Here is a 20,721-nt window from a genome sequence, read left to right as displayed (position 1 = left end):
TGCCAGTAGCAGAAAAATGTCGTGTAATACAGCGAGATATTAAAATGATGTTTGTATTTCCATAATATTATTGATCACTGAACCATCAGGACTCAAAAACTGTCCATTATCGCAAGAAGTCCGCAACTATAATAAGGCTTAGGTATTACAGAAATAATATCAATTGGAGTACACACTTCTCGGTGGCTTAGCCACTTAACTAATACTAACTAGCTGTACCGCTTGACAATTTACAGGTCCCTCACGAAAGCATGAGGTGACGAAAACTCAATATCACACACGATGGTAGCTCCAGAAAGCAATGACCAACAAGCTGATGGTGATGGGGGTAACAATAAGCAGCTAAAGCACATCGTCTCATGGTCTCAGTAGAGTAGAGTTAACCTCCAGTTCATGTTCTCAATCAATCAAACTACCCTTTGCTGTCATCATTTGTGTGCTTATTTAGCTGGCTACTGCTACCATGGCGGTCTTTTGACGTGTCAATCTTGATGCTCAAAGTGGCTATAACACTAGAGCCCTCGGACTGCACCATCTCATCCTGCCAAAGCCCCAAAGGTTCATAGTGAGAAACTGAGAAGTGAGATGCTAGCTATTACAAGGATAACTTTGGAACATAGGGTAGAATTCTTCTGATATGATCACATGGCAAAATACGAGTAAAGAGGGGATTGGTGTTCACCATTAGCTGCGAATTTTCCGCTTCCATGTCTTCACAGTCCTTCTTAAGCTTGTCGAGTTCTGTCCTGAGTGTGCTGTTTACGGCTGTCAGGTCAGTTACCTTCTGGGACAACTCCTCACATTCTTGCTGGCAGTGTAACAAGAATACATAATCAATAAGAAAGCTTTGTTAGTCAAAAAAAAAGAAGAAGAAAGCTTTGTTTTCCATAAGAAAATGTGGAATTTGATAAATCTAAACTTGTTCTATACCACTAACTAGTCATGAAAAATGGCTCTCTCATTGACCTAGAAAATCAAATAAATTGTGTCCCAAGGTGCCAGAGTGGATGACCGAATGTGTTTGTGAAATTTCAGATTTGTAATTTATCAGTTCTTAAAATGTTATAGGGGCAGCCTGGACAGCAAGGTTAACAGCTCAACCTTCCAAATATAATCAAGCCAAGAGTCCCGGCAACAGTAGAAAGCATCTCAAAAATAAAATATATCTCCTTACCCAAGGTTTATAGATGGTTGGTAACTTTCCCTGAGCAAGTATTTTCTTACGTTTGTCAGGCCATAAAAAGTAACAGGATAGTTTGGCGGGTGACAGAAAGATGTGGGTCTTTCCTGGATCATAAATCCAACAGTGGCCATTTGAGATGTCGCAAACAGGATAACATACTACCAAGATGCAGCATTCTCATGTGGCAAGAAACTAGTCTTATCTATCAGAGACCCTACCTGCTTCCGTAGTCTCGATCTCCTCGCAGACTCTCTGTTAGATTGTTTTCTCCTCTCCCTCTTCAGTTCTCGTTCATCCTGCAAAACAATGATATTTGCTTACGAAGATCGTGGTAAGCAGGAACACTTTGCACTACTTAATGGTGACTACAAAACGTTCATGATAATTAACTGCCAGCATATGCTCCCAGTTTATGGGATAAACATACCATCTGAGACAAAGCCTTGTCTCGCCGCAAATGCGTCCCAGCATTCACCTCCACCTGTCCTGAGGGCATGGCGGCCATTGTAGAATTGCTCCAAATATCCATCCCGATATTCAAATTCGGTGCCGCCTTCACAGGATTCTGCTCAGACATGGCAGCAGCCTGAGATGTTTCACCTGAAAATTGCCAAACCATCTCATTCTCACACACCTCAACTGACGAACTAATCCTTGTATACCAAAGAGCATTACGACTGCGAACCTTCTATGTCTGGATGACCCAATTTTCTCCACTTTGCAGGTGACAAACCCTGAAAAAAAAGGTCATCAGAATCAACTAAAATAACCATCTGAATACTTCTGAAAATAGCTCCATATGTTTTGATTTTGGCAATGCTCAAGAACGCACCTTCTCGTCAGCATCATCTCTCCTCTCCGATGAATCCTCGCTCCCACCGTCGCCACTGTAAACACCACTATTAATTGAGAGCTCTATTCACCAACCAAACAGACACGCAAATGCAAACCCAAGAGACGTACCTCCCGGAGGAGTCCTCGCCGGAGGGGCCACCGGAAGTCTTCCTCTTGCTCTTCCCTTCCGCCGCCGCAGATGGCACGGCGCAACCAGCCATGGGAGGCACGCTCTGCACAGATCCCAGCAAACCATTCTCAAGAACCGTACGTCGCATGGTCACCACTGGATAGTCGAATCCGCGAATCCCATATCACTACAGCGAACAACCCAAATTTAAACAGGGAGCGGGGTGCTCGGCATTCACCGCGGCCATGGACGCGTGCGTGTAGTAAGCTCCAGGGTGGTACAACGGGAACGGCACCGGCGCGCCGTACGCCGCCGCCGCCGCCGCCATGAGATGCTGCTGCTGCTGCTGCTGCTAGAACCCTAATCAAACACTCGACGAAAACCACAACGCGCCGAGCGCGAAATCCCAAAAAAAAAGGGCGCGCACGTCAATTCACGTACCTGCGGCGGGGGCCAGGCGTAAGGGTGGCCACCGGCGGCGGCGGCGGCGGCCGCGTAGTACGCCTGCATCGACGCCGCCCACTCCGCGTGCGTCTGCGCCGCGGCCGCGGCCGCCGCCGATGATGCCGCTGGGTCCCGGGTGTCCCTGTCCCCGTCCTGCCGCCGCTCGTCGTCGGACTTGGACGAGGACGGGGAGGCGGCCGAGGATGCCATGGCGCGCGGGAGACAGTGGGGTCTGCGAGGCGAGGCTCCCGGCGGCGGCGGCGGCGGAGGCGGCGGCGGAGCAGCGAGACGAGAGCGGCGGGTGTGTCGTCGCGTGGCGGCGCGTCGGTTTGGTTTGGGTGTATTGCCCCCCACGCAGCGCGCGCGAGCCAGAGGGGATGACACGTGGACGGGCGCGCGGTGGGGGGTCCACGTGTCCGTGTAGGTGGCACACGCGCGGTGCGCGAGTCGGGTCGCCTCGCGTCGGGCCCACCTGTCTGTCGGTGCGTGAGGTGATGTGTCGGACACTGCTGGTTTCGTGCTGACCTGGGGGGAGTTGCACGAATGCGAGGCATGAAGTGGGCCGTTCATAGGCCTGTACGTGGGCCCTCGATTAGCCATGTTGGCCAGGCCCGTTCTAAGTTCAACGCTAACTCGCTAACCATTTTTTTTCTTTTTTTTTGATTTGTTATTTCACTTGCGCCAGATTTTTGGCTATTGTCTTTCACTTTTTCGTCCGTTGGATTTTGCATCATTATTTGTGTTCTTATATATTCAACTTGCGTCAAAATTAGATCCTTACAATTCTCTCTAGATTTACAATTTTTGACATGTTTTTTTATTTAAAACGGGTTATATCTATTGGTTAAAAGTTCTGCAAGATTTGAAGATATAAATCTATCGAAAGATTAATAGTTAGTTTTTTTTTCACTTTGTACAAGCATTTTTTACTCATAGAAATGACTACTACCCTCTTGATTTTCAGATAAGTTTAACCATTCATCTTATTAAAAAATATATAATTATTATTTATTTTATTGTGATATGATATATTATTAAATATTTTTTAAGCCTGACTTATTTTTTATATTAAAAAATTAAATAAGATAAATAGTTAAATATTTATAAAAAAAATTAATGACATGATATATTAAAAAACAGAGGTAGTGTATGCAAGAATTTTCCGTCATACTTCCTGTTCGGATAAGACCACAACCATTTCTCACCCTGAAAGTAAGGGAAGAAGAAATCAACGCCGAAAATCACTGTCATAATTAATTTGAGAACTAGAATATCTTTATGAAAAAAAAAAGAGAGTTAAGCACCGAAAGATTCAACAGAAAAAAATCAAGTCAAAGGCGAAGCGGAGGAAACTTGCAAACAAAACACATGGCACCCTTGCATCCGTCGCGCTCGTGAACGCCATCACCCATCAGTTTCCTCGTCCTTGCCTCGCATAGTCGCAGCTCTTCTCTCTCTCGCTCGCTCGCTCGATCCGAGCAAGGTAACCGCAGCTGCAAGCGTGCGGTTCTTGCGGATCTCGCGCGGGCTCGGCTCTGCGAGGAGGAGCTCATCCCCCACTGTCCCAATATGAGGTCAGTTCTTGATTCTGTCTTGTAAAGGTGATTTCCTGTTGGATTTCAGGTCCACTCCTATAGTGCGGGGGCCAATTGGTTGGTATCGCTCGTTCGCCGCATCTGAAAAATGCGTGGTTGGCGCTCCAGGAGTAAATTAGTAGGCTGTCTGGATGAGTTGATGGTGTTGATTCCCCCTCCTAATTAGACCAATGGACAGTTTTCGTTGTTGTTTGTTTCTGGTTTTAGGCGTTTTTTCGCTGAATGAGTTGGTCCTAGATAAGATGGGGGTTGGGTTCTTCTCTGACCACTGCCTCTGAGTGGATCAGAATCTTTTGCTGATGAAAGCAAATGCAGATGTGTCCTTGAACAATGCGTTTAGGTGTCCAATATTCAGGGAATATTCTTGCTCATGCTTGGGAGTCCGGCTTGGATTTGGAAAGATCAAATCGTGTAGTATTCAAGGCAAGAAAGGAGCGCAGGATAATGGCTCAGTGATTTTTAAGGTGGTTTTACTGATTTTGATTCAGATGCACAAGTGTGGGAATGCCATATTGCTGTATGGATGTTAGGCTTGAATATGAAACATTCCAACCAGATTCAGGAACGTTGACTGTATTATGAATTCTTCCTTTCTCCACCAAATGAAAATCAAATATATATCTTATCATGACACCTGTGAGCCTGTAATCGCCAAGGAGTTTGTGCAGATATGCTCCTATGATACCTCGTGCCAGATATTTTATGTAATTCTCTGCGAAACATAAAAGCATTGTCCAGTACTTTTTCATGAAAGATGGGGAAGAAGACTTCCGATTCTTCCATTGTTCCCTTTTTCTTCTGGATGCTTAAAGTGCTTAAAGAGTTAAAGTGAAGCATGTCTTTTCACAGTGACCAACAGGTTAACCACCATCCAATTGGCTTGGTCCTAAGTTTCAGTTCCATGAGAGACGTCGAGTTAAAAGCTAGCTAATGTCACTTGGAGCCCTATATACTCTTTTACTGTTTCATCTATAAAGCTTTAAGTTTTTTTCCTTATTATGCGCCTTTTCATTTTCTTGTCATATTATCATATTTAGAGCCAAAACATGCAAAAAGAGCAAAAAGGAAATCCTTTTGGGTCATATGACTACTTTTTATATGCGGAGTAAATGTGATTACATTGACGGTGATTAATGTTCATTAACTATGCAGTACTTTTGCAAAACCCTGCTATATAACTTAAGATCCATGCTAAGGAGTGAAAATTAGCTGAATAGGATTGAACCAAAACTATCTCTCTGTTTGAAAAATATCCCCAGGATTACATGAAATTCATCAATAAATTATCCTTGGTTTGTTTTTTGTAACCATTCTCTAACATGTGTTCTTCTTTCAGGGCAAAGAAGATGTTTTTTGGTTTTTCCGTTTCTCTTATCCTCATCAACCTAGCTTCCATAATGGAGCGGGCTGATGAGAATCTCCTTCCGGCAGTTTACAAGGAAGTCAGTGCTGCTTTCAACGCTGGTCCTACTGATCTGGGGTATCTTACGTTTCTAATGAACTTTCTCAAGTCAATAGCATCTCCCTTGGCAGGTGTCCTTGCACTTCAATATGATCGCCCTGCAGTTCTTGCTATAGGGACAGTCTTCTGGGCTGTATCAACAGGGGCTGTTGGTGTCAGCCAGTATTTTCAGCAGGTTGCATTCTGGAGAGCTGTGAATGGTCTTGGACTAGCCATTGTAATACCGGCACTTCAATCCTTCATTGCTGATAGCTACAAAGATGGTACACGCGGAGCAGGGTTTGGCTTGTTAAGCCTCATTGGTTCAATAGGTGGTATAGGTGGAAGTATTTTAGCAACAATCATGGCTGGTAGGGATTACTGGGGATTGCCAGGATGGAGGTTTGCATTTCTAATGGTTGCATTTCTTAGCTTGTTAATTGGGCTTCTTGTCTACTTTTACACGGTTGATCCTAGAAAAGTGTCTCCAAGCCATTTTGGTGATGACGAGGACCACCATGAGAGGTACAGTTCTCTTCACGTTTTACAAGGAACTCATCAATTTCCTTTTAATGGCCTGAATGATAATGCTTAAGTAGTTTTATCATGAAGGCATACGTAGTAATGTAGTATACTTGATTGTCAAATGTTGATTTCCCCCCATATTCCAAATTTTGAACGTTATACTTGAGGCTTCCTCAGATGCGCCTCCTGTTAGCTGTAAAATTCCTGAGCTAAGCTAACGTCCTCGGTGACATTGACAATTTGATCCGACATTAGCTTCCATTTAGTTATGTGGTAATGGTAGTATGTGTGCATTACCTATGTAGATATAACATTTCAACGTAATGTAAATGACAGGTCGCATTTGATCGGTAATGGTATTTTTCCTCCACAGTCCATCTGGAAGGATTCCTGGATAGCAGCAAGATCTGTCATGAAAGTGCGAACATTTCAAATCATTGTCTTGCAGGGCATAGTTGGCTCATTGCCATGGACTGCTGTAGTTTTCTTCACAATGTGGTTTGAGCTCATTGGTATGCAAATATATAGACATTTATACAATATTTGAAATTATTTCCTTCCCGTCATAAGACATTGACACTCTTGAACTTTATCAGGTTTTGACAATAGCAGTTCAGCAGCGCTAAACAGCATGTTTGCTATCGGTTGTGCCAGTGGATCATTTCTAGGCGGAGTAATTGCAGACCGTCTGTCAAAATACTATCCTGATTCAGCTCGCATCATGTGTGCTCAGTTTAGCGCCTTCATGGGTATCCCTTTCTCTTGGATCCTCCTTACAGTCATTCCTCAGTCAGTCGACTACTGGTCTGCTTTTGCTGTCACTCTCTTCTTGATGGGGATTACCATCAGCTGGTGCGCTACTTGCGCAAACAACCCCATGTTTGCGGAGGTAGTCCCTCCCAAGCACCGCACGATGATCTATGCCTTCGACCGCGCGTTCGAGGGTTCATTTGCCTCCCTGGCTGCTCCTGCTGTTGGCATGGTCACTGAGAAGATCTATGGCTACAACGCAAAGACCGTCAATCTGGAAAATGGATCGGTAGCAGGGGCGTATGCACTCTCGAGGGGGCTATTGACAATGATGATTGTTCCTTTTGGCCTGTGCTTCTTGTTCTACAGCCCACTGTACTTTGTGTTCAAGCGCGATCGAGAAAATGTTAGAAGATTGCCTAGTGTCAAGGAGCAGGAGCTAATATGATTATCAAATGCTTGCTCGTAAGGGGTGATAGGGGTTTAGTGACCAACAGTTACTACAAGTATCTGATTTTCGGCACCAACTGAAAATTTATGTTCAGAGTTGAAATGTTGCAGTTGAGTAATACAGTTTCCACTTTCTTCAGGCAGATAAGAAAACCACAGAAACACACGATGAATTGTTGTATAATTATTATATCAAGAGTCAAGAGGGAAGCAAAACATTGTCTGTCATTTTCTTCTAACTTTTTTTGTAGATAAACGGAAAGCTTTTAATCTTTCTGCTTACTTGGCTAGGGAATTTTCTTGTAAACCTGAACTTTACAAAGATAATCATCCGTTCTAGACATTGCTGACATTACTTTCTGGCACACAGGTTATATACATTCATTATCTACAAATAAGTTACATTCATTCATCAGTACTAGAACCAATTTGACATTGTTTATTGTTTATATTTTTTTTTGTTTATTGTTTATACTTTTCTAGTGCTGTATGTGCAAAGACTGAGCAGAAGGCATTCAGCCATTTTGCATGAAATAGCTCCAGCAAGCTGTTCTAATTTCCATGTCTGTTATCTGGAATATTCCGTCATCTGCAGTTCTATATTCAGTCCAACCTCAGTATCAACCTTTTCAAACTATACTAATTTGTGTAGCCGTGTAAGAGAAGAAATAAAGGAAAGGAATAAGAAAAAAAATCTATTAACTTATTAAAGTAATAGAAAAAAGCCTTCACGTTCGCTCTCACAGTTTAGAAATTCTCATTTTAATCGGAGAAAAATAAAAACAAAGTCCATATAGAAATACAATTTTAAAATAGCTAAAATTTGAAATTAAAAATAAGGGATATTGAAACAGAAGACTAGAGTCCATACCGGTATAAAATTTAGAACCAATAAAAATTCGGAATTAAAAAATAAGAAAAAAATAAAAGTACAGGTTAGAGTGCATATAGAAATACAATTTAAAAATAATGAAAGTTCAGAATTAAAAAAATAAAAAATATTGAAAGAAAAGCCTAGAGTTTGTATAGAAATACAATTTACAAATAAAGAAAATTCCGAATTTTAAAAATAAAATATTGAAAAAGAAGTCTAGAGTAAAAAAAAAGAAATTAGATATTCATATGTACACAACACACACCAGGGTTTCCCTTACCGCCGGTAATCGCGGTTACCGAGCTTACCGCGGGGTACGGTAATATAAATACCGCGGTAACCTCCTTAAATTCAAATAAATTTAAAAAATAATTTAAATTTTTGATAAATTTTGCACGGTTTTTCACGGTTACCGCGCGGTAACCGTGCTTACCGCCGGGGCGCGGTAACCCCGGCCCTGGCGGTTTGGGAAACCCTGACACACACACTAACTTATAGGTTATAGAAGCCGGTATATATGTCGATCAACTGGGAATAATAATCCATGTGGATATGCATATGGCCGTAATGATCAGTTGATATGATCCGTTGGAAATAATCCACGTGGACGTGCATATACTATATGATGATCAGTTGACCATATGATCGGTTAGGAATAATCCATGTGGATATGCATACTTTAATAATCAGTTTACCATACTATCTTGGAATATATAATATATACATGGATATGCATATTCCTACGTACCTTAGAGCACGCGCAAATTGTTGATCATTGAGAAAAGTTCAACTTAATTTCTATATATACTACTAACATGATGCCTTAATATAATTGGCACTGATCGTTTGATTGGCACTAGCTTTTGCCAACCTGTGATGCTCATGTTCTCTTGGTCCGTTGATATCTCGGAGAACTACCGAGAGACCGAGTCATGTCGGCGACAAGTCTATTCCATTCTTCGCGCATGCCTATTTTTCCTATATAGTTTATACCTATTGAAAATATTAATAATTCCTATAAAGTAACACATACACAAAGCCACATCATCAATATTTTTCTTATCATTAGATTGGATTAGTATGAAGATAGCAGTTATGTCATCAAGAACTACTTAGGATGTGTTTGACAGGATAGAAAAATAGAGGATTGAGAAGATACGTAATACAAGATAAGCCATTAGCACGTGATTAATTGATTATTAACTACTTAAAATTTTAAAATTAGATTAATATAATTTTTTAAAGTAGTTTTCTATATATTTTTTTTTACAAAATACATCATTTAGTAATTTAGAAAGCGTGCACATAATGAGCTTTTTCATCACGACAATTCTTCACGCATCTATGATTTTTCAGTTAATTATTGAGTACTAACTTAAATCAAATAGGTCATTATCCTCTAAATGGATCATCACAGTAATGTTGCCAAATCACAAGATCGCACACCCAATTGATCACTCATTATGGCGTATTCCGACAAGGAGAACAGATAAAAGAAGAAATAAGGAAACAAAATGTGCACTAACACAAGAACTTGGGCAATGTTCTTGTGTTGTTTATCTTGGAATCAAAAGCTACAACTCGCTATGACTCACTCACCAATTACCATTCTTAACTACTGTTATTTTAGGGAGAGTGTTTAACACCCCTCGATCTCTAACATTCCCTATGCGGAAACACACACATTCATGCACACCACTAATGGCTGACAATTACTACTTCTGACCACTCATACTTAGGTGTACATACAACGAGGATAATGCTCAGCCATTGCAAACATTGATTGGTTTGGCAAGTAATTCCTTTCCTTTGCATCTGGTACCAGTAAAAATGGCCACAAATTATTCCCATATATATATACCAAAAGGATATGCACCCATTTGGCTATAAAAACACAACCAAATCACACCCCATCTCTGTACCAAACTCAATTTTAGAATTCAGAGATCCAAAAACCAAAAGCAAGAACACCATGAGAGCCCCATCCTTCTTCTTCCTCTCCCTCCTCCTCCTCCTCCTCATCCACATCTCCATCCATTGCAATGCTGCAGATTCCCAGCTAGGTTCAGAGAAGGTCACCAACCTCCTCTTCTACCTGCACGACACCCTCAGTGGGAAGGATCCAACTGCTGTCCCAGTTGCTCGTGCTGAGAACGCTGTACCCAAGCCTGATAATCCGGTACCCTTCAGCACGATCTATGTGGTCGATGATCTGCTGACAGAGGGGCCTCAGAGAGAATCCAAGGTGGTTGGGAATGCGCAGGGGATGTACATTTCGACAGCCAAGAAAGGGCTCACGCTTGTTCTTGGGATCGATTTCGAGCTCACTGATGGCCCCTACAAAGGCAGCTCGTTCGTCGTGTACTCGCGGAACCCGGTCATGCAGGGGAATGGCAGGGAGCTCGCCATTGTTGGTGGCCGTGGTTTGTTCAGGATGGCTCGAGGTTTCGCCTTGCTTCAGACTGTTTATCTGGACAACGTGAACGGCGATGCGATCATAGAGTATAATGTGACTCTCTTGCACCATTGAGTTGTTTTTTTTTTTTTTGGAATAAGAGTTGAGTTGTTTTAGTTATTATGCCCGTGCTTTCCGTTGTTTGGAGCACAATAAGTGTGATCTGTGGTTGGGTTTGTCAGGTTATGTTTTCCATTTCTTTTCTTTTGTTTGTCTACTCTCCAGGAGATGGATATGTCATGGAAATTCGTAGAAATGTTTGCCTGGTTGAATCTCCATTTTGGATGTGTGGAACTGTGAATAAACATTATGTTTGCTGTTTTCATTAAGGCGCAATTGTGCATCTAACCCTATTTTGAAGGCTAACTTTTAATTTGATCATGTTTTCTCAACTTTGCTCATTTGACCATGCGTTTCAAAAACAGAGACATCCATTTTCAGTCCCCCCCCCCCCCCCCCCCCCCTTGAAACACCGATAAATTCTCTGTTGTGTTTGCGCACGAAGTTCTCTCTGATCAAGGCCTTAATTTACTGCTAACACATAGCACTCTAGTCTCCTTTTCCTTTTGGTTGCAGATACCTGTTCTTCCTTACAAGCATGCCGAGTAAAAAAAACATAATAATAATCAATGGTAAGCCGATCTTGTTCTTCCCTGATTATTGTGATATTTGTTTTGCTCCATCTCTCTTATATGAAATTCAACATTTTTCTTGAGAATCCAATCACTCCCATGGTAGTAAACCTCATTGCAAATTGCAAACACACTTAACACAACTATAATTTACAATTGAAGCAGTAATTCAGTCTAGAACAGAGTATAGCATCATCATACAGAGTAGTAATTTATTATTGCTTATGCAAACTGTTCAGTGGTACATATAGGGTTTATTCAGGCAGGGGCACAGCATTATATGTTTTCCATTCCTCTCACACAGAATCACAGGAATCAGGCTCCTCCTAGACCTGGATCTCCACGGTCCATTTGTACAACTCATGTGCCGGCACGGGGACGTCGAGCGCGACGAGCCCCGTGTCGGCGTCGTAGCTGAACTCCACCTCCGCGGCGTCCAGCGCGCACCGCGCCGGCCGCCGGGAGGAGTAGGCGCCGAACCGGCCGCAGCCACGGACCCTAAGGCGCACGACGGCGGCCTCGGCCTCGGCCTCAGCCTCGCCGGCGGCGTCGAGGGCACGGACGACGTCGCATTCCTCCACCGCTCCGCCGGAGTTGAACATGTCGAGCAGGCCGATCGGCGCGAACGTAACGCCGCCGCCGCCGCCGCCGCCCGGCGCCACCGTCATGACGGGGCAGACATGGAACAGCTCGAACTCCAGCACCTTGAGCGTCACCGGCAGCGTCGCTCCCTTGGGCAACCTGATTAGCTCACCTGAAGCAAAAATCATGGGTATGGCACGTTGTCAGAGCTCGACGATGGCGGCGAGGTCATGTTCTGTGGCTGGCAGAGGGCACTGACCTGATCTGTGGGCGTACACGACGGCGTCGCCGGTCCAGCCCGTGCCGGCGACGTCGGCGATGGCGTCGACGTCGTCGGCGCGGACTGACCCGGTGAGCGTCCCCGGCGCCGCGTCGTGGACGCGCGTCTTCTTGGTGATCCGGCACCAGCCGGCGCCCTGGCAGTTGAACACGCCCACCACGCCGGTGCACTTGTTCACGTTCCATATCTTGAGCAAGCTGCACCAAATTCCCCAATGGCCACATCACATCAAATCCTCACCTCACCCGGCTTGAATGCTCGATCGCCATGGCAGAACGGATGCTGCTCGCGAGCTTACCTTGCGCCGTCGCGGGCCGGGTCGACGAAGAGGCAGTCGCGGGTGGGGCGGCCGGGGAGCCGTGCCCGGAGCACGGAGCCGTCGGGGAGGACGAGCTTCTTGAGAAGCTCGAAGTTGTGGTTACCCGGCTTGTCACTGACATTTCAGCGAGACGAACAGATCAGATGAGATCGGCGTCAAAATTCAGAAGTCACACGACGCAATTCTGGCTCAAGATTGCCTCTGCTTCAGGCATGCCATGAAGCACCGGCAATCATTCCAGATTTCCCTCCATGGAGGGATCATCCACCGGCGACGGCGAATGAATGCGAGTTTTGAGCCTCACCTGACGTAGATCGGGCAGCCGCCGATCGCCCGCGCCGCGCCGTGGTACTCCGCCGCCGGGTGCAAGCTCTGCAAGTTCATGACATCACCACCACCATCATCATCATCATCTTGGATTCAGGAACAGAGCAGTAGATTGAGCAGCAATGGCGACGAAGCGTATACGTGGAACATGTCCCAGTCGGGCTGCATGAACTCGCCGAGGAAGAGGGTGTTGTAGGCGACGGAGGAGATGTGGATGGTGTGCGACGCCGGGTCGCGAGGGTAGAAGTCGTCGGAGGCGCGCACGACGGCGGTCTGCCTGGCGCTGTAGAGCATGTCGGTGTTGTGGCACATGCAGGAGATGCAGCCGTTGTCGGGGAAGCTGCGCGCCACGGACGCCTCCAGCGCGCGGTGGAACGCGCGCGTGAGCGACACGCGGCCGCCGTGCCCGGCGCCGAGCGTCTCGATGATGTTCTGCGCGTCCACCTTGACGCCGTCGACGCCGCACGACGCCAGGTAGGCGTGGAGCTCGCCGTAGAAGGCGAGCGCCATGCGCGGGTGGACGAGGCCGAGGCCGAGCACGGAGAGGGAGTCCATGACGATGTCCGGCTGGTTCCCCATCACCCCCGGCGACTGCACCGGGAACGCCACCGCGCTCTCGTAGTGCTCCATCCCCTCCGCCGCCGGCTTCACGCCGCCCCAGTACCCCGCCATGGCGTGCCACACGTACACGTACTTCACCCCGTGCTCCTTCTTCGCCTCCTCCACCAACGCCTTCAGCCCCGCCGCCGACGCCGCCGTCTCGCCGCCATCCGCCATTGCCGTCGTCGTCGTCTTCTGGAACTTGGTGTTCTCCTTGATCCCGATCAACCTGCTCGCGAACCTGCAACCCATCAATCCACACTTGTTACTGCACATTGCAAACAGGAAACAGCATTTGCTGCCAAAATCACGTACTGGGCGCCTTCTTGGACGACGGCATTGCCGGCATCCTCCTTGTTCTCGCTGCCGATCTGCTGCCACCCGTCGTCGATGATCAAGAACCGCGGCGGCGTGCCGCCTTCCGCCAAGCTGCACACCAAACACATCCCAAATTCAGACCAAAACCAATTCAAATTTCATCAAATGAACCGAAGCGAACCTTTGGAGGCCTTGCTTGACGCCATCGGCGGTGACGTCGGTGTAGAAGGCGTCCCATGTGCACCACCCGAACCAGTCCAAGAACGACGGCAACTGCATGCGTAGCGCACACACCAATCAATCAATCAATCAAATTCATTCACATCCCGCCGCGCGACGCAACCGCAACGCAACGGAAAGCGAAAGACAGCGCCGGCGCCGGCGCCGGCGCGCCGCCGCAATGGTGTCGCTGTCGCGTCAATCAACACCGGAAGAATTAGAAAAATATCTCACCTTTTTCTTCTCCCGGTGGTGGAACGTCTGCAGATGCCTCTCCACCACCCTGCAATTTCTCACCGTCGTCGTCAGAGAAACAATCAAATTTCACCTGGATCTCAACCAAATTTTACTACTCCCTCCATTTCAAATTATAATTTGTTTGAACTTTTTCTAAGTCAAACTTTTATAAATATGTCCGAGTCTATAGAAAGATTTAACAGCACTTACAATACCAAATTAATTTCATTAAATCTAACATCGAATAAAATTTTGATTATATGCTTGTTTTGAGTTTAAAATGCTAAGATATTTTTCTCTAAACTTTATCAAAGCTTAATACTCCCTCCATTTCATGTTATAAGACGTTTTGATTTTGGTTAAAGTCAAACGGTTTCAGGTTTGACTAAGTTTATAGACAAATATAATAATATTTATAATGCTAAATAAGTTTCATTAAATCAATAATTGAATATATTTTCATAATAAATTTATCTTGGATTGAAAATGTTACTACTTTCTTCTACAAATTTAATCAAATTTAAAGCAGTTTGACTTTGACCAAAGTCAAAACGTCTTCTAACCTAGAACAGAGGGAGTAGTATATTTGATTAGAAAAAGAATTCAGTGAAGGTGAGACACGCACTTGACGGCTTGGGTGATGGTGTCGAAGGGATTGGCCCCGGCGTGCACGTACACCATGTACGTCCCCTGCGCCGTCTGCACCGCCTTGTCACCTGCTCGCCGCGGCGTCGCGTCGCAGCCACACGCATCACATCAGAACGGAGACGGAGACGACGAGACCGTCTCGTGCGCAAGCAAAAGCAGCACAGGATTTGGGCAGTATGGCTTACCGCTCTCGATGCAGATCTCGAGCTCGTCGCGGTCGTTGCCCTGCAGCGCCGCCCGGAACTGCCCCTCCAGCAGCGGCAGCATCACGACGTACACCGCCTCGCCGCCGCCGCCGCCGCCGTCGCGGCTCTCGAGGAGCATGAACTGTGTCTCCAGCGGGACGTCGCGGCCGGACGTGCCCATCCGCTGGGTCATCCACCATAGCTTGAACCGGAAGCAGCACATGAACCTCAAATCCCTGGTAAAAAAAAAATTCAGCCAATTCAATCAATTTTTTCTTGAAAATTTTGTTAACCCCAACAGTAAAAAAAGAGAGAAGAGAGCAGCATAACACAAAACACTTTGTAATTAATGAACAAATAAAACAGTAAGCAAATGTCTAATCAATTTTACTAAATTGATATTCAAATTATTCTTTTACGAAATAGAAATTCGAAATGGAGCTTGAAACGGGAGTGGCCTGGAAGCTCTTAGAAAGCTGGAGAAGATTGTTGCTGCTACTGTTGCCTTTCCGAAAAGGACAGAAATTTCTAGTACTGTTTCTCAGTTGCTGCACTGCATTATTCTTGTTCTTGATGTGTTCTTGATTTTTTTTTCTTTCACTCACCGGAGGGTGCCGAAGGTGAAGACGTGAAGGCTCTTGGGCTCGTCGGCGGTGGCGCCGACGAAGGCGCCGTCGACGAGCCCGGCGCCGGAGGCGTGCGTCAGCGCGATGTTGTCCGCCACGCCGGTGAGGATGGTCCGGCCATGCGCCACTAGCCTCCCCTCCGCCACCGTTATCCTCGGCGTCACCGTCATCTTCCTCCCTACCCTGCTTCTCCTTTGAGACACCAACAAATTCACACTCAATTAACAAACTAATCTTTCAAAAATAATCACCCTGCTAATAACTCATCATGGTTCATGGTTGAGTTGCTAATCAAGAAAATGTTACCTGGTTTATTTCACGCTAATTAGTAATTAGCGTGGCAATATACACTATACTAGTAGTATTAGTTGCCCTCTCAACCAAGATTGGGGGGAGAGGTAGTGTGGCTGGGAGGTGCTTATATAGCTGGAGCTGTGGGTGTGAGGTGCTCTGCTGGGGTGCCACGTGGCATGCTCGAAATGGTAAAAACTTAGTAGAGATGTTTCTACTCTGGTCATTTTACTACCAGTAGATTCAGCGGTGTAAAGTTTTAGCGTGTCACATCGGATATTATATAAGAGATCACGTATGGTGTTCGGGTACTAATAAAAAAATAATTACAGAATCCGTCGGTAAACCGCGAGACGAATTTATTAAGCCTAATTAATCCGTCATTAGCACATGTTTACTGTAGCACTACATTGTCACTTATAGATTCGTCTCGCAAATTAGTCGCAATCTATACAATTAGTTATTTTTTTAGACTATATTTAATACTTCATACAGGTGTTCAAACATTTGATGGGATAATGTGTAAAGTTTTGGGTGGGATCTAAACAGGGCCTAAAGTGCTCACTAGTCACTCCAGCTTTGAGGTTTCTGGACGAAAAATATCTTCATTTCTGATCTGATCAGCCTTGATTGATGATGAAGAAAATGGGGGATTTCAGGAGATGGTTGGAGAGTAGGAGATTGTGTGTGTGGATGACTTGTGGACCCGGAGAGGAGTAGGTTCACGTGTAGGTGATCATCTAGGATACTGATAGACTAGTTGTTGGTGTCTCTTGAAGGATCCAGATTCCAGAGGTGAATGTTCCAGCATTCCAGGGTGTGATCTGTTCCAGATTTTTGAGAATTCTAGGTCTCTTGTCTGTGTTTGTTGATTTGCTTCTGTGTTTTTGCTTTATGTATTTTGTCACCTATGGCACTAATTATTGATTTATTGTGTGTTAAAAAGTAGTGGGAGTGTTATCTGAATTTCTGTGTTGACTTTTTAGTACGTGTTTGACCATTCGTCTTATAAAAAAAATTTAAGTTATTATTTGTTCTTTTCATATCATTTGATTCATTATTAAATATACTTTAATGTACACATATAGTTTTACATATTTCACATTCTTTTTTAAATAAGACGAACGGTCAAACATGTGCTAAAAAGTAAACGGTGTCAAACATTTTGAAATGGAGGGAATATTATTTTTGTATGTGAGCATAGCAAAGTTAGCAACACGTGGAAAGTGAGGTTGGATCAACCAAGCGTGACCGGGCCAGGCACGAGTTGGGCCCGTGTTCAAGAATCCAACGGTGTGCCGGATCCACGTCAGGCTGGGCACAGGATGGGCCTGAATCGGTTCCATCCCAGCAAAAGTAGTTGTGATGAAACACACAGCTGATCAGCTGAACACTTTGGTTTTTTTTTATATATATAAGGGTGTTTTTTACCCGATCTCGTTCTTACGAAGATTTAAACTCAGGACTAGCTTATCAAATAATGACCCAACTTAAAATTTACTCATATGAAAATTTGAATTCAAAACTAGTAGTACTACTCAGGACATCTACAGATCTTGCTCGTGTCGTGCACGCCATGGTTGATTGCTTCATTGCTGCGTGATTATTCAGGGCCAACTTATAATTAAGATGCCGTTAATTGATAGAAATACTGAATTTACTTATAATGTCAATAACGGTAATGCAGTGTATTATTCGTCCGGTGTTAATTTTCGCAGTTGAACATATTAGCATTATCATCTCTATGTTAAGGAGTGTAGTAGAGTATCATTGCACATGTTCTAGTAGGATGATTAGTGAAGAAAAAGACGAGCAAACTGTACATGCTCTCTGCTCGTGCTGCTTCGAGAAATCTACCAACCTAATTAAGCTCGTCTAAATTACTACTCTAGTGTACTTAACTTGAAAGCTTGTTGCGCTGTGATTTACCTTTTTGGCATGATATATCCCTACCCCGACATTAATGGAACAACGTAGACGTGTCTTAGATTCGGGCCACATTCAGTTGTCTCCTAGCTAGTCCAGGGCCAAATCCCGGGTCCTGTTGCTAACAAGGGGGTCTACCTGTTGTTTGATCTTTGGATTAGAGCTGAATTGAACCAGCCCATTTTAAATCAAATAGATTAATATGAAACTAGTTTATAATGTTTTTATGCCAACGCTAGCTTATGGTTTCATTTCGGCCCCGATGCTCCCGCGGGCATGGGGGAGAGATGGATGAGGGAGACGGGAGAGGAGAGAAATAATTAGTTTAAATCATATCCCTACATCGTAATACCGAAAATCTTAACCCCAACCTTAAGTTACATCTCATAGCAGTATGGAGAGTTATTTTTGCTGATGTGGCATATTAGTCAGAAATTTTTTTAGAAAACTTGTGAAGCCCACATGTCAGTAGCCACACCACAGCACACCTTCTTCCTCTGTTCCAATCTCCTTTCTTCTGTGGAATAAGTTCATCGGAGGTCCCTCAACTTAACGGCGAGATTTTTTGAGGTCCCTTAACCACAAAACCACAAATCTTCACCCCTAAACTATAAAAAAAAAACCGTTTAATTTGGGTCCAAAAAAATAATAAAGTAGGTGGGGCCCACATGTCAGTTTCGTTGCCGCACGCCGCCGCGGCCTCCCCTGCTCCAACCGCGCGCTGACGCCTCTACCGCTCCCGCCGTCGCGGCGGCAGCCGCCACGACCACCGCTACTCCCGCCGCACGCCGCCGCTGCTCCCGCCGCGGGCCGACTCCTCCCCCGCTCCTACCGTCACCCATGTTCCCCGTCGTCGCCGAGGCCACTGCTTCTCCCACCGCACGTTGCCACGGCCGCCGCTCCCACCACGCGCCGCCACGACCGCCGATGCTCCTACCGCATGCCGATGCCATCGCCGCCGCTCCCACTTTTGCCCATTCTCCCTGCTGTTACAGAGGTAAAAAAAGGTAGGAGTGCAGTGAGAAATTTGTGTCGGCGAGATCCTCCAACGCGGCGCTTATTGCCGGGTTGCTCAAGATGTTCTCCGTTTCCTGCAGCAGCGACAGTATACTCACTCTCATCACTCGTCTTCTGATCTGGAGGCAGTCCTCCTTGTTTCTCTGGACCGTCTCCACCGCATGCTTGATCTTCAGAGCCATCTCCGTGATATGCTTCATGCTACTCACTGGATCCGCCATCTTAATTCTCAAACACAACATAATCAATCGTTTAGACAAGTAGTTATATATATGCTTGAAATTGTGAGGCAGCAGCTACGTTGGATTAGAACTCCGACGAGGAGCTCTCCGTCTCCGGAGGCGGCGGCTAGTGAAGCTTATTGAAGTATTCTTCTCCGTCACCGACTACCTCATCGGCCGCTCGCCCGCCGCTTGCCGCCGCCGCACTGCTCCGGCCGCGCCCGGAGTCGGCGCTCGCTCGCCGCTGCAGCCGCGCTTGACCGCTGATGCCGCCGCTCCGCCTACTCCGGCCGCGCGCCGCCTGCGCCCAGACCCGTTGCTCGCCCACCGCCGCGGCCGCGCTCGCCCGCTAACGCCGCGCGCTGACGCCGATGCTCCGCCTGCTCCGCCCGCGCGCCGCCCGCCTGCTCCACCCGCTCCCGCCTCCGAATGGGGAGAGGCGGCGCCGGCCGCCGCTCCTGCCGTTGCGGCCTCACGGGCGATCGGGCCGGGTGCCTCTCTCCCCTTCTCTGGCGCCGGCCGCCTCCTCTCCCCCTCTCCCGCTTCTTTCCAGCGCGCCGCAGCTCCCGCTCCGCCGTCGGCTGCCATTTGCTCGCCTACACGTGCGAACTAAGTTGAGAAGAGCAGAGAAAAAGAAAAGAAAAAAAATATGTGGGGCCACATCATTTTCTCTCAGTGAGATATGGGCCCTCACATATTTATTTTATTATTTTTGCTGACTAGGATGCCACGTCATCAAAACCAGCCATCTATACTATCTTGGGACCCAAATTAGACGGTTTTGTATAGTTTAGGGGTGAAGATTTCTGGTTTTGTCGTTAAGGGAACTTAGAAAATCTCGCTGTTAAGTTGAGGGACCTCTGGTGAACTTATTCCTTCTTCTGTTCCTCAGTTCTCAACCTCCTCCATGCCGGGCCGCACCCTAGGACTCCTCTCGGAGGCTCCACTTCCGACTGGCCCAAATCAAGCCCATCTTCACTTGACTCATGTCAGCCGAAATGATGAGAAAGAGGAGCCACTTTTCTTGGGACTACGGGCAGATTTGGATTCGAGCCAAATTTTATCCAGCAAAGTTTTGATATACTCCCTCCATCTACTTTGATAGTCATATTTCATCTTGGCACATGGACCAAGGATAAGTAATTCTACTTATCATCCATTTAAACATGCTACTAGTCATTTCTCGTAAACAAACGATTCATTAATATTTACATTTCTCGATGTCCATGTAGTTAATCTTGTGTGGAAGAATGGAGAGTCACGCATTAAATCCGAGAAATTCATTAAGATGATAGTTTATTGGATTGAAATATGCCTATCAAAAATAATTTTTTCAGATTTGAAAATATAACTATCAAAAATAGATGGAGGGAGTAATTACTTAAACAGCATACTACCATCTTGATGTTTGGATTGGTGTCTGATTGTTTCCCCAGTAATACCATTAGTGGTGTTAAATTTTGCTCCCATTAGTTCTAAATAGTTGTACCAGTAGTTGATATACCCTATTAAATTTGATACTCCCTCCATTTTAAAATATAAGAACTTCTAGCATTTAAATTTTATCTTAAAATATAAAAACGTCTCCATCTACATTCTTTTATCAACTAAT

At 45.5% G+C, this 20,721-nt stretch overlaps 4 protein-coding genes and 1 long non-coding RNA gene across 5 annotated transcripts; 2 read left to right on the top strand and 3 right to left on the bottom strand.

Annotated features, from left to right (window-relative positions):
* Window positions 1-32: 32 nt before the first annotated feature.
* On the bottom strand, window positions 33-2,918 carry LOC127767283 (DNA-binding protein EMBP-1-like). Its single transcript, XM_052292562.1, has 9 exons — window positions 2,589-2,918; window positions 2,386-2,499; window positions 2,147-2,250; window positions 2,016-2,070; window positions 1,869-1,917; window positions 1,611-1,783; window positions 1,402-1,479; window positions 683-808; window positions 33-541 (listed from the first exon to the last, which is right to left on the bottom strand). The coding sequence occupies exons 1-9, from the start codon at window positions 2,799-2,801 to the stop codon at window positions 413-415; spliced, it is 1,041 nt and encodes a 346-aa protein (XP_052148522.1). The 5' UTR covers window positions 2,802-2,918; the 3' UTR covers window positions 33-412.
* Window positions 2,919-3,899: 981 nt separating this feature from the next.
* Window positions 3,900-7,704, top strand: LOC127768338 (uncharacterized). Its single transcript, XM_052293894.1, has 4 exons — window positions 3,900-4,165; window positions 5,523-6,152; window positions 6,489-6,664; window positions 6,749-7,704. Exons 1-4 carry the CDS (start codon window positions 4,161-4,163, stop codon window positions 7,348-7,350), a joined length of 1,413 nt encoding a protein of 470 aa, XP_052149854.1. The 5' UTR covers window positions 3,900-4,160; the 3' UTR covers window positions 7,351-7,704.
* A 2,406-nt stretch (window positions 7,705-10,110) lies between these two features.
* On the top strand, window positions 10,111-11,030 carry LOC127768104 (dirigent protein 15-like). Its single transcript, XM_052293627.1, has one exon. The coding sequence runs from the start codon at window positions 10,199-10,201 to the stop codon at window positions 10,754-10,756; it is 558 nt and encodes a 185-aa protein (XP_052149587.1). The 5' UTR covers window positions 10,111-10,198; the 3' UTR covers window positions 10,757-11,030.
* A 483-nt stretch (window positions 11,031-11,513) lies between these two features.
* On the bottom strand, window positions 11,514-16,036 carry LOC127765603 (probable galactinol--sucrose galactosyltransferase 2). The gene is made up of 12 exons (XM_052290540.1): window positions 15,961-16,036; window positions 15,634-15,846; window positions 15,029-15,264; window positions 14,821-14,911; window positions 14,193-14,241; window positions 13,921-14,012; window positions 13,737-13,850; window positions 12,963-13,662; window positions 12,799-12,866; window positions 12,474-12,608; window positions 12,155-12,372; window positions 11,514-12,067 (listed from the first exon to the last, which is right to left on the bottom strand). The coding sequence occupies exons 2-12, from the start codon at window positions 15,822-15,824 to the stop codon at window positions 11,640-11,642; spliced, it is 2,322 nt and encodes a 773-aa protein (XP_052146500.1). The 5' UTR covers window positions 15,825-15,846; window positions 15,961-16,036; the 3' UTR covers window positions 11,514-11,639.
* Window positions 16,037-18,147: 2,111 nt separating this feature from the next.
* Window positions 18,148-19,636, bottom strand: LOC127768684 (uncharacterized). The gene is made up of 3 exons (XR_008016608.1): window positions 19,189-19,636; window positions 18,987-19,109; window positions 18,148-18,857 (listed from the first exon to the last, which is right to left on the bottom strand). It is a non-coding gene; the product is annotated as an uncharacterized LOC127768684 (long non-coding RNA).
* Between the last annotated feature and the right edge of the window lie 1,085 nt (window positions 19,637-20,721).

The sequence above is a fragment of the Oryza glaberrima genome, chromosome 3 (assembly GCF_000147395.1).
Source record: "Oryza glaberrima chromosome 3, OglaRS2, whole genome shotgun sequence".
Classification (NCBI taxonomy): domain Eukaryota; kingdom Viridiplantae; phylum Streptophyta; class Magnoliopsida; order Poales; family Poaceae; genus Oryza; species Oryza glaberrima.
The sequence above is the reverse complement of the archived record's forward strand: the minus strand, read 5'-3'. Positions and strand labels throughout refer to the sequence as shown.

Excerpts from the sequence above, each read along its gene's own strand:
- LOC127767283 (XM_052292562.1), bottom strand. The coding sequence starts at position 2,801 with ATGGCATCCTCGGCCGCCTCCCCGTCCTCGTCCAAGTCCGACGACGAG. Across the intron at positions 1,480-1,610 it reads ACAAGGCTTTGTCTCAGATG|GATGAACGAGAACTGAAGAG; the intron begins GTATGTTTATCC and ends ATTGTTTTGCAG. Across the intron at positions 542-682 it reads CGGAAAATTCGCAGCTAATG|GATGAGATGGTGCAGTCCGA; the intron begins GTGAACACCAAT and ends GGGCTTTGGCAG.
- LOC127768338 (XM_052293894.1), top strand. Across the intron at positions 6,153-6,488 it reads GACGAGGACCACCATGAGAG|GTCGCATTTGATCGGTAATG; the intron begins GTACAGTTCTCT and ends TGTAAATGACAG. Across the intron at positions 6,665-6,748 it reads AATGTGGTTTGAGCTCATTG|GTTTTGACAATAGCAGTTCA; the intron begins GTATGCAAATAT and ends GAACTTTATCAG.
- LOC127768104 (XM_052293627.1), top strand. The coding sequence starts at position 10,199 with ATGAGAGCCCCATCCTTCTTCTTCCTCTCCCTCCTCCTCCTCCTCCTC.
- LOC127765603 (XM_052290540.1), bottom strand. The coding sequence starts at position 15,824 with ATGACGGTGACGCCGAGGATAACGGTGGCGGAGGGGAGGCTAGTGGCG. Across the intron at positions 12,867-12,962 it reads CCGACTGGGACATGTTCCAC|AGCTTGCACCCGGCGGCGGA; the intron begins GTATACGCTTCG and ends ATGAACTTGCAG. Across the intron at positions 12,609-12,798 it reads GGCTGCCCGATCTACGTCAG|TGACAAGCCGGGTAACCACA; the intron begins GTGAGGCTCAAA and ends CTGAAATGTCAG.